Source organism: Oryx dammah, unplaced genomic scaffold, assembly GCF_014754425.2.
Source record: "Oryx dammah isolate SB20612 unplaced genomic scaffold, SCBI_Odam_1.1 HiC_scaffold_2, whole genome shotgun sequence".
Classification (NCBI taxonomy): Eukaryota; Metazoa; Chordata; class Mammalia; order Artiodactyla; family Bovidae; genus Oryx; species Oryx dammah.
Genome location: NW_024070186.1, coordinates 176,386,668 through 176,399,637, shown reverse-complemented (window position 1 = coordinate 176,399,637; position 12,970 = coordinate 176,386,668). Strand labels below are relative to the sequence as shown.

Genomic DNA, 12,970 nt, shown 5'->3' with positions numbered 1-12,970 from the left:
AACTGACCTCTTAAAGTTCTGTGCTTGTCTAAACCATTGTGTGTGTTAGTGGCCTTAGGAGATTCAGGTGTGACAAGTCTTGACAGTGCCCTGAAGGCTGAGGAAATGATCACTTGCCCATTCAGGCTCCTAGAGGACTACTAGTTCTTATGCACTTGTTGAAACTGCCTTTTCACTCTCCACATTCCAGGGGGGGTTCATGAATGCCACATCCTGTTTGCCCTCAGAGCTAGGTGGTTTGAAAAATAGTCTTTTGGACAGTAGACAAAAAGTTGAGGAGCTAAATGTGTTCCATTCTGATTGTAATGCACTGTTTTGTGGGTGGGTTTTATGGTGCAAGTATGTCTCAGCTTATCCTACCCATCTTGATGTGGATATTTTCTCAGTTGTGTGATATGTAGGAGCCTTTCAACTAGTTCTGGATTCATCTCAGAGGGAATGGATCCCTGTTTACCTGTTTATTTGGTGCATCCAAGGAGGGAAAGTCAAGGGTCTCCTATTTTACCATCTTGCTCTCTGACAGTTTTATAGAAAATTAAAGACACTCTTAGATTCTCATGATAAGGCTGCTCTAATTGCCTCACCATCTCTGACCAAAATTCTCATTTCTCTTTAGAATCCATAGGCTAAGTCAACAGTAGCGATGTCAATGCTTACCATGATTCATGTCTATCACTTCCCACAAGTTGCTTCTGACCTTCACCCACAGATCATGTTTCTCACACCGCAGACAGTAATGATGTCTTACCTTTAGGATATTTTTGGTGATGCTGAGGTGCTTAACGAACACATCCCCAGAGGAAGCAACCTCCTCTCCAGTCAAAATTTGGAAGGTAGTAGTTTTCCCAGCTCCATTTAATCCAAGCAACCCAAAGCACTCCTGCTTTTGGATTGCAACAGAGATATTTCTCACAGCTAAAACGACTGGAGTTGCAAAATACACCTTAAAAAAATACAGAAAACATAATATAGTAAAGAATACTTACAGGTCACATACAAACAATACTTTAGACTCCCATGGACCACCTCAGATAGTTTCACAAGAGTTCTTCTATTCTCTTGAGAGAATACACATAGATTCAAAGAACCACAGTAAACCGTTGGGATTAATGACATACTCTTTAATAGAAATTAAACCATCATAAGTTGTTCATTGAATAATATTACCTTCGTGAGTTCCTTAATAAGCACTACAGAATTCAGTGACTTCTGAGGGTGCTCCAGGATTCTATTTCTTTCATTTTGTACATCTTCATCTTCAGATTCCCCAGATAATTCCTTGGACACTCTATCCTATATTTTAAAAATAAGACCATAGATATGGATGCACTTTAGACATCTGGTCTACACTGCTTGGCTGCAGGAAGGCTAAACTGGGGTAATCTCAAAAATGTCAAATCAGAAGTTGTGAGTCATTTCCAAATGACTTCCTGCATATCAACTCAGTTAGCTCTTACATATTTCCTACATCCAAAGTTTAAAACCTATACCATGAGCAAGTAGCATGTTCTTAAAAAATAGGCACTTCACAAAAAACTGCAATCACAACAAAACTGTTAATTGTAACTAAAAGTTATTTTTAAATAATTTATTTTTAATTTTTATTAAATATAAAGTTATTCTTAATAATAAATGTATACTTTATAAGATATCAGAAAAGTTGAGAGTAGGGAAAGAGTAACACTTTTCTTTCAGAGAAGAAGAGTGGAATCCAAGGACAGACTCACATAAGAAATGTTTAAGATGAATTTATATAAAATAGGAGCTCATCAGGCAGCTTATGACGGGAAAGAAGGAATAGGTAAGACATCCCACAGAGTGAAAAGAATATGAAAGAATACTCTATGACTTGTATGTCATTCTTTTTATTTTGAAAGGATTTAGATGTACAGAAGAGCTATAAAAACAGGACAGTCCTAGTATACATTTTAACTTTGCCCAGTGACATCATATAGTAATGATACATTGATCAAAACTAAGAAATTAACATTGGTTCAGTTCTATTAACTACAGATCTTATTCAACATTTTGTGACCTCATGAATGGCAGCACACCAGGCTTCCCTGTCCTTCAATATTTCACTTAGTTTGCTCAAACTCATGTCCATTGAGTTAGTGATTCCATCCAACTACTTCATCTTCTGTTATCTGCTCCCCCTCCTGACTTTAATATTTCCCAGCATTGGGGTGTTTTCCAATGAATTGGCTCTTCACATCAGCTGGCCAAAGTATTGGAGCTTCAGCTTCAGCATTGGTTCTTCCAGTGAATTTTCAGGATTGATTTCTTTAGGATTAACTGGTTTGATCTCCTTGCTGTCCAAGGGACCTTCAAGTGTCTTCTCCAGCACCACAGTTCAAAAGCATCAGTTCTCTGGTGCTCAGCTTTCCTTTCTTTATGGTTCAGCATTCACATCTGTACATGACTACTGGAAAAACCATAACCTTGACTACGTGGACCTTTATAGGCAAAGTGATGTTTCTGCTTTTTAATATGCTGTCTAGGTTTGTCATAGCTTTCCTTTCAAGGAGCAAGTATCCTTTCATTTCATGGCTGCATTCAGTTTGCAGTGATTTTGGAGACTAAGAAAATAAAGTCTATCACTGTTTCCATCATTTCCCCATCTATTTGACATGAAGTGATGGGACCAGATGCCATGATATCAGTTTTTTGAATGTTGAGATTTAAGCCAGCTTTTAATGTTAAAAAGAGTTAGTTTCTCTTTGCTTTCTACCATTAGAATGGTATCATTTGCATATCTGAAGTTGTTGATGTTTCTCCTGGCAATCTTGATTCCAGCTTGTGAATCTAGCCTGATATTTCACATGCTGTACTCTGCCGATGAGCTAAATAAGGAGGGTGACAATATACAGCCTTGGTGTACTCCTTTCTTAAAGTTGAACCAGTCCATTTTTCCATGTCTTATTCTAACCATGCTTCTTGACCTGCATACAGGTTTCTCAGGAGGCAGGTAAGCTGGTCTGGTATTCCCATCTCTTTAAGTATTTTCCACAGTTTGTTGTGATTCCCATAGTCAAAGGCTTTGGCATAGTCAGTGAAGCAGAAGTAGATGTTTTTCTGGAATTCTCTTGTTTTTTCTGTGATCCAGTGGATGTTGGCAATTTGGTCTCTGGTTCTTCTGCCTTTTTCTAAATTCAACTTGCACATCTAGAATTTCTCGGCTAAAATAGTGTTGAAGCCTAGTTTGAATTATTTTGAGCATTACCTTAATAGCATGTGAAATTAGTGCACTTGTGTGATAGTTTGAATATTCTTTGGCATTTCCCTTATTTGGAGTTGGAATGAAAACTGACCTTTTTCAGTTATCAGAGTGTTCCAAATTTGCTGACATACTGCTGAAACATTAAGAGTGTCATCTTTTAGGAACTGAAATAGCTCAGCTGGACTCCATTACCTCCATTAGCTTTGTTCGTAGTAATTCTTCCTAGAGCCAATTGACTTCACATTCTAGGAAATCTGACTCTAAGTGAGTGATCACATCATAGTTGTTATGTGGGTCTTTAAGACCTTTTTTGTATAGTTCTTCAGTGTATTCTTGCAATCTCTTCTTAATCTCTTCTACTTCTATTAGGTCCTTACTGTTTCTGTCCCATATTGTGACAATCTTTACATGAAATGTTCCTTTGGTATCTCTCATTTTCTTGAAGAGCTCTCTCATCTTTCCCATTCAATTGTTTTCCTTTATTTCTTTACATTATTTACTTAAGACTTTCTTATCTCTCCTTGCTATTCTTTGGAACTCTGCATTCAGTTGGTATATCTTTCCCTTTCTCCTTTGCCTTTCACTTCACTTCTTCTCTCAGCTATTTGTAAGGCCTCTTCACTTTGCCTTTTTGCATTTCTTTTTCTTGGGGTTGATTTTGGTCATTACTTTCTGTACAATGTTATGAACCCCTGTCCATAGTTCCTCAGGCACTCTATCAGACCTAATCCTTTTAATCTATTTGTTTCTTACATTGTATAATTGTAAGGGATTTGGTGTAGGTCATACCTGAAAGGCCTAGTGGTTTTCCTTACTTTCTTCAATTTAAGTGTGAATTTTGCAATACAGAGTTCATAATCTGAGCCACAGTCAGCTCCCAGTTTTGTTTTTGCTGACTGTATAGAGCTTTTCCATCTTCGGCTGCAAAATATATAATCAATCTGATTTCAGTATTGACCATATGGGTGATGTCCATGTGTAGTCATCTCTTGTGCTGTTGAAAGAGTGTTTGCTATGACCAGTATGCTCTCTTGGCAAAACTCTGATAGCCTTTGCCCTGTTCATTTTGTACTCCAAGGCCAAAGTTGCCTGCCTGTTATTCCATGTATCTCCTGACTTCCTACTTTTGCATTCCAGTCCCCTATGATGACAAAGACATCCTTTTTGGTCTTAGTTCTATTACATCTTGTAGGTCTTCATAGAACTGTTCGATTTCACCTTTATCAGTGCTGTTTGTTGGGACATAGACTTGGATTACTGTGAATTTGAATGGTTTGTCTTGAAAATGAACAAAGATCATTCTATCGTTTTTGAGATTGCAGCCAAGTACTGCATTTCAGACTCTTTTGTTGACTCAGGGCTACTCCATTTCTTCTAAGGGATTCTTGTTCACAATAGTAGATATAATGGTCATCTCGATTAAATTTGCCCATTCCCACCCATTTTATTTCACTGATTCCTAAAATGTTGATGTTCACTCTTGCCCACACCTGTTTGAACACTTTCAATTTACCTTGATTCATGGACCTAACATTCCAGGTTCCTACACAATATTTTTCTTTACAGCATTGGACTTTACTTTCACCACCAGACACACCCACAACTAGGGGTAGTTTCTGCTTTGGCTCAACCTCTTCATTCTTTTTGGAGCTATTTCTCTGCTCTTCTCCAGTAGCATATTGGACACCTGCTGATCTGGGGGGCTCATCTTCCAGTTTCATATCTTTCTGCCCCTTCATACTGTTCATGGGATTCTCAAGGCAAGAATACTGCAGCGGTTTGCCATTCCTTTTTCCAGTGGACTATATTTTGTCAGAACATATATCTAGATATGTACATAAATCATAAACCAACATCTTAATAAGTTTTATTGTAACCATTATCAATAAAGTAAACAGGATATTACCCCTCAATAACTAGAAATATGACATGTAACTCACTGTGTATTGTTATACATTAGTTTTGTTTTATATAAATGAAATTCTACTTTATATATTCTTTTACATCTGAATTATTTGGTGGCAATTTGCATCTGAGATTATTCTATGCTGTTGCATAAGTTATAGGCTCTTCCTTCTGATTGCTATATTCTATTGTGTGAATAGACATTTTAAAATCCATTATGCTATTGAGAGACACGTGGTTTTCTTCCTTCTTAAACTTTGTCTTATATAAATAATGTTTTGTGCACATTCTTTCAAATGTCTTTCAGTGAACATGACCATGCCTGTCTGTTGGATTTATACTTAGAAGGGAAGCTTGTAGGACTTAGTTTTGCACACTTCATATGCATACATAATAATGTTTTATTCTTTTGAAGTATAGTTAGAAAATATTATATTAGCTTCATGTTAGCTTCACATTAGCTACAAGGGAAGCCCCCTACAACATAGTAACTTCACATTAATATACATTACAAATTAATCGCCACAACATCTAGTAACCATCTGTCATCATACAAAGCATTTGGAATAATATTGACAGTATTCACAGTAGTGTATATTATGACCTATGACATTTATTTTAAACTGGAATTTTATACCTCAATCTTTTTGTCTTTGTCTTTTTCTCTGAACCCTGCCATGCCTCTTGTGGTCACCAGTTTGTTCTCTGCCTCTATGAGTCTGTTTCTGTTGTGTTGAGTCTCTGTCATTTTGTTTTTAAGACTCCACATATAAGTATATTGTTTAGTCACTAATTTGTGTCTGACTTTTTGTGATCTATTGACTGTATCATGCCAGGTTCCTCTGTCCTTGGGATTTTCCAAGCAATAATCTTGGAGTGGGTTGCCATTTCCTTTGCCAGGGCATCATCCTGACCCAGGGACAAAATTCACATCTCCTGCCTTAGCAGGCAGGCTCTTTACTACTGATCCACCATGGAACCCCACATACAAGCTAGGTCATAGTAATTGTCTCCATCACAAGTTGGAATCAAGATTGCCAGGAGAAATATCAACAACTTCAAATATGCAGTTGATGCGACTCTAATGGCAGAGAGTGAAGAAAAACTAAAGAACTTCTTGATGAGGGTGCAAGAGGAGAATGAAAAAGCTGACTTGAAACTCAGCATCAAAAATTTAAGATTATGGGATTCAGTCCCACCGCTTCATGGCAAATAGATGGGGATAAAGTGGAAGCATGGAGAAGGCAATGGCACCCCACTCCAGTACCCTTGTCTGGAAAATCCCATGGACAGAGGAGCCTGGTAGGCTGCAGTCCATGGGATTGCTAAGAGCCGGGCATGACTGAGCGACTTCACTTTCACTTTTCACTTTCATGCATTGGAGAAGGAAATGGCAACCCACTCCAGTGTTCTTTCCTGGAGAATCCCAGGGACGGGGGACCCTGGTGGGCTGCCGTCTATGGGGTCACACAGAGACGGACATGACTAAGGTGACTTAGCAGCAGCAGTAGCAAAGTGGAAGTAGTGACTAATTTTCTTTCCTTAGATTCCAAAATCACTGCAGATGGTGACTGTAGCCATGAAATTAAAAGATGCTTGCTCCCTGGAAGAAAAGCTGTGACAAAACGAGACAGCATATTAAAAAACAGAGACATTACTTTGCTCGTGAAGATCCATATAGTCAAAGCTATGGTTTTCTCTTGAGAGTCCCTTGCACTGCAAGGAGCTCAAACCAGTCAGTCCTAAAGGTAATAAACTCTGAATATTCATTTGAAAGACTGATGCTAAAGCTGAAGCTCCAATATTTTGGCTACCTGATGTGAAGGGTCAATTCATTGGAAAAGACTTATGTTGGGAAAGATTGGAGGCAAAAGTTCTCCTTTTTGTGATCTACTGACTGTATCATGCCAGGCTCCTCCGTCAGGGGTAGCAGAGGATAAAATGGTTACATAGCATCACTGACTCAATGGACATGAATTTGAGCACATTCCAGGAGACAGTGGAGTGTGGAGGAGCCTGGTGTGCCGTAGTCTTTGCAGTCGCAAAGAGTCAGACATGACTTAGCGACTCAACAACATTGACAATCTGACATTTCACTTAGCATAATGATGTCCAGGACTATCTACCTTGGTATAAATAGGACACTTTCACTCTTTTTTTATGGCTGAGTAATATATTATGTGTGTGTGTGTATTAAGTCACTTCAGTTGTGTCAGACTCTTTGTGTCCCTAAGTATTGTAGCCCTCCAGGCTCCTCTGTCCAAGGGATTCTCCAGGCAATAATACTGGAGTGGGTTATTATGCCCTCCTCCAGGAGATCTTCCTTACCTGTGTACCGAACTCACATCTTTTATGTTTCCTGCATTGGGATGCAGGCTGTTTGCCACTAGTGTGACCTGGGAACACATATGCACATGTATATCATAGCTTCTTCCATTCATTTATTGATGGACACTTTAGTTCAGTTCAGTTCAGTCGCTCAGTCATGTCTGACTCTTTGCGACCCCATGAATTGCAGCACTCCAGGCCTCCCTGTCCGTCACCAATTCCTGTAGTTCACTCAGACTCATGTCCATCGAGTCGGTGATGCCATCTAACCATCTCATCCTCTGTCATCCCCTTCTCCTCCTGCCCCCTGTCCCTCCCAGTATCAGAGTCTTTTCCAATGAGTTAGCTCTTCGGATCAGGTGGCCAAAGTATTGGAGTTTCAGCTTTAGCATCAGTCCTTCCAAAGAACACCCAGGACGGATCTCTTTAGGATGGACTGGTTGGATCTCCTTGCAGTCCAAGGGACTCTCAAGAGTCTTCTCCGACACCACAGTTCAAAAGCATCAATTCTTCTGCGCTCAGCTTTCTTCATAGTCCAACTCTCACATTCATACCTGACCACTGGAAAAACCATAGCCTTGACTAGATGGACCTTTGTTGGCAAAGTAATGTCTCTGCTTTTCAACATGTTGTCTAAGTAGGTCATAAGTTTTCTTCCAAGGAGTAAGCATCTTTTAATTGCATGGCCGCAATCACCATCAGCAGTGATTTTGGAGCCCCCCCAAATAAAGTCCGACAGTTTCCTTAGACGACTTCTAAACCTTGGCTATTGTAAATAATGCAGCAGTGAACACAATGGTGCATGTATGTTTCAGAATTAGTGCTTTCCTTTTCTTCAGATAAATATTTGAAAGTGGAAGTGCTGGATCATATGGTAATTCTATTTTTCATTTTTTGAGGAACTTCTATACTGTTTTCTATATTGATTGTACCAATTTACATTCCCACCAACAGTGGACCTGAGGGTTCCCTTTCTCCACATCATCACCTGCCAACCTAACTAGTATGAGGTGATATTGCTATGTGATTTTGGTTTGCAGTTCCTTGAAAATTAGTGATGATGAGCATTGTTTTATGTTTCTGCTGGCCATCTTAATCTCTCTTTCTGTTAGTTCATTATTATAATGTATAGAAATGCATCAGATTTCTGTGCATTCATCTTTATCCTGCAACTTTACTGAATTCACTTATTAGCTATGACAGTTTTTGGTCTATGATAGTTTTAATAGTGTTTTGGATTTTCTGTATATAGAGTGGCATCTGTGGATACTAACAGTTTCACATTTCCCTTCCAATTTGGATAACTTTTATTTCTCTTTCTTGTCTGATTGTTGTGGCTAGGACTTCCAATATTGTGTTAAATACAAGTGAGAGTGGACATCCTTTTCTTGTTCCTGATTTTTGAGGAAAAGCTTTCAGTGTTTCATTATTGAGTTTGATATTGACTGTGTGTTTATCATGAAATGCCTTTTTATTATTTTAGATATGTCCCCTTTATATCCAATTTGTTGAGTGTTTTTTTATCATAAATAGATATTGGATTTTGTCAAATGATTCTTCTGCATTTATTGAAGTGATCATAGGCTTTCTACCCATGGTTTTGTTAACGTGTGCATAATATTGATTGATTTGGAGATACTGAACAAATGAATGACGGGTCATTCATTAATTCAATGAATAATGAACCATCCAAATTCATCATTCATTCTTACATGTGAAGGATCATATGTAAAATCCTTTTAATGAATTGTTGAATTCAGTTTGCTAATATTTTGTTGAGGATTTTTGTATCTATGTTCTCAGGGATATTGGCCTGTAATTTCTTTTTTTGTAGTGTTTTTGGTTTTGCTATCAGGGGAATACTGGCCTCATGGATTATGTTTGGAAGTGTTCTTTTCAATTATTTGAACTAGTTTGAGAATAATAGGTATTAGTTCAGTTCAGTTCAGTTCAGTCACTCAGTCGTGTCTGACTCTTTGCGACCCCATGAATCGCAGCACGCCAGGCCTCCCTGTCCATCACCAGCTCCCAGAGTTCACTCAGACTCATGTTCATCTAGTCAGTGATGCCATCCAGCCATCTCATCCTCTGTCATCCCCTTCTCCTCCTGCCCCCAATCCCTCCCAGCATCAGAGTCTTTTCCAATGAGTCAATTCTTCACATGAGGTGGCCAAAGTACTGGAGTTTCAGCTTTAGCATCAGTCCTTCCAAAGAAATCCCAGGGCTGATCTCTTTTAAATGGACTGGTTGGATCTCCTTGCAGTCCAAGGGACTCTCAAGAGTCTTCTCCAACACCGCAGTTCAAAAGCATCAATTCTTCGGCACTCAGCCTTCTTCACAGTCCAACTCTCACATCCATACATGACCACAGGAAAAACCATAGCCTTGACTAGACAGACCTTAGTTGGCAAAGTAATGTCTCTGCTTTTGAATATGCTGTCTGGGTTGGTCATAACTTTCCTTCCAAGGAGTAAGCATCTTTTAATTTCATGGCTGCAGTCACCATCTGCAGTGATTTTGGAGCCCCAAAAAATAAAGTCTGACACTCTTTCCACTGTTTCTCCATCTATTTCCCATGGAGTGATGGGACCAGATGCCATGATCGTTTTCTGAATGTTGAGCTTTAAGCCAACTTTTTCACTCTCTTCTTTCCTTTCATCAAGAGGCTTTTGAGTTCCTCTTCACTGTCTGCCATAAGGGTGGTGTCATCTGCATATCTGAGGTTATTGATATTTCTCCCGGCAATCTTGATTCCAGCTTGTGTTTCTTCCAGTCCAGCGTTTCTCATGATGTACTCTGCATAGAAGTTAAATAAGCAGGGTGACAATATACAGCCTTGACATACTCCTTTTGCTATTTGGAACCAGTCTGTTGTTCCATGTCCAGTTCTAACTGTTGCTTCCTGACCTGCATACAGATTTCTCAAGAGGCAGGTCAGGTGGTCTGGGATTCCCATCTCTCTCAGAATTTTCCACAGTTTATTGTGACCCACACAGTCAAAGGCTTTGGCATAGTCAATAAAGCAGAAATAGATGTTTTTCTGGAACTCTCTTGCTTTTTCCATGATCCAGCGGATGTTGGCAATTTGATCTCTGGTTCCTCTGCCTTTTCTTTTTTTTTTATATATGGAATTTATTTATTTATTTATTTTTAATTTTTTATTTTACTTTACAATTCTGTATTGGTTTTTCCATACATTGACATGAATCCACCACGGGTGTACATGAAACCAGCTTGAACATCAGGAAGTTCATGGTTCATGTATTGCTGAAGCCTGGCTTGAAGAATTTTGAGCATTACTTTACTAGCATGTGAGATGAGTGCAATTATGCAGTAGTTTGAGCATTCTTTGGCATTGCCTTTCTTTGGAATTGGAATGAAAACTGACCTTTTCCAGTCCTGTGGCCAATGCTGAGTTTTCCAAATTAGCTGGCATATTGAGTGCAACACTTTCACAGCATCATCTTTCAGGATTTGAAACAGCTCAACTGGAATTCCATCACCTCCACTAGCTTTGTTCGTAGTGATGCTTTCTAAGGCCCACTTGACTTCACATTCCAGGATGTCTGGCTCTAGATTAGTGATTACACCATCATGATTATCTGGGTCGTGAAGATCTTTTCTGTACAGTTCTTCCATGTATTCTTGCCACCTCTTCTTAATATCTTCTGCTTCTGTTAGGTCCATATCATTTCTGTCCTTTATCAAGCCCATCTTTGCATGAAATGTTCCCTTGTTATCTCTAATTTTCTTGAAACTCTTCTTTAAATATTTGGTAGAATTCGCCTGTGATTCCCTCTAGTTTTTAGACTTTATTAAGAGTATTTTTAAGTACTGATTTGATTTCATTATTAGTGTTGACCTATTAAAATTTTATGTATCTTTCTGATTGAGTCTTGGGAGATGGTGTGATTCTAGAAATTTATCTCTCTTAAAAATTGTCCAAGTTGCTGCTGTGTAATTGTTTATAGTAAACTCATGAACCTTTGTATCTGTAGTATCAGTTGTAACTCTTCTTTTATTTATGATTTCATTTGGACTTTATCTCTCTGTTTTAAAAAATGAATCTGGCTAAATGTTTACCACTTTTGTTTATCTTCAAAAGACCAGATTCTAGTTTCATTGATTTCTACTTTTTAAAAGTTTCTATTTATTTTGACTCTTATCATTATTATTTCATTTCTTCTACTAACTTGGGGTTTCATTTGTTCTTTTTCTGGTTTTTTAGGTGTGAGGTGGGATTGTTTATTTCAGATTTTTCTTGTTTACTGAGGTAGACAGATATCACTAAAAAGTTTCTTAGAACTGCTTTTGCTGCAATCCATATATTTGGGAGCATTGTGTTTCCATTTTCATCTTTATTTCATCTTTGATATCATTACTGATCCACTGGATGTCTAGTAACATATTGGTTAGCTTCCATATGCTTGTGGTTTTTATAATTTTCTTCTTGTAGTTCATTTTAATTTTCATACCAGAGTGGTCAGAAAAGATTCTTGACATGATTTCAGTCTTCTTAAATTCTCTGAGATTTTTTTTGTGGCCTAATGTGAGAAAGTCCTATGTGAACCGGAAAAGAAGGGGAATTCTGTTGGGGTGGAATATTTCATATGTATCTATTAAATCAACCTGATCTAGGCTGTCATTTAAGTATTTGTTGTTGTTCAGTTGCTCAGTTGTGTCCAACACTTTGGAACCCCATGGACAGCAGCATGCCAGGCTCCTTGTCCACCATCTCTTGGAGCTTGCTCAAACTCATGTCCATTGAGTTGGTGATGCCATCCAACCATCTTATCCTCTTTTGTCTTCTCCCCTTGCATTCTTTTTTTTTAAATTTTATTTATTTTTTATTTTACTTTACAATTCTGTATTGGTTTCTTTCCTAGCATCAAGGTCTTTCCCAGTGAGTCGGACTTTTGCATCAGGTGGCCAAAATATTGGAACTTCAGCTTCAGTCCTTTCAATGAATATTGAGGGTTGATTTTCTTTAGGTTTGACCTCCTCACAGACCAAGGGACTCTCAAGAGTCTTCTCCAACACCACAGTTTAAAAACATCAATTCTTTGGTATTCAATCTTCTTGATGGCCCAACTTGCACATCTGTACATGACTACTGGAAAAACCATAGCCTTGACTAGAGAGACTTGTCAGCAAAGCAATGTCTCTGCTCTTAAATACACTGTCTAGGTTTGTCATAGCTAAGGACTTCCCTGGTGGCTCAGATGGTAAAGCGTCTGTCTACAATGTGGGAGACCTGGGTTCGATCCCTGGGTTGGGAAGATCCCCTGGAGAAGGAAATGGCAATCCACTCCAGCACTATTGCCTGGAAAATCCCATGGACAGAGGCGCCTGGGAGGCTACAGCCCATGGGGTCGCAAAGAGTCGGACACGACTGAGCGACTTTAACTTTACCTTACCTGTTTTCCAAGGAGCAAACGTCTTTTAATTTCATGGCTGCAGTCACCATCTGCAGTTATTTTTGAGCTCAAGAAAATAAAGTCTATCACTGCTTCCATT

General features: G+C 38.6%; 1 protein-coding gene across 1 annotated transcript in view; it reads right to left on the bottom strand.

Moving 5' to 3' along the window:
- LOC120882546 (ATP-binding cassette sub-family A member 3-like) overlaps window positions 1-12,970 on the bottom strand; it is a 229,630-nt gene that overhangs the window by 15,614 nt on the left and 201,046 nt on the right. The window contains exons 24-25 of the mRNA XM_040266561.1: window positions 1,168-1,293; window positions 749-943 (exon numbers count right to left, since the gene is read on the bottom strand). Of these exons, the coding sequence (XP_040122495.1) occupies window positions 749-943; window positions 1,168-1,293 (321 nt within the window). The remainder of the gene's footprint in view (window positions 1-748; window positions 944-1,167; window positions 1,294-12,970) is intronic.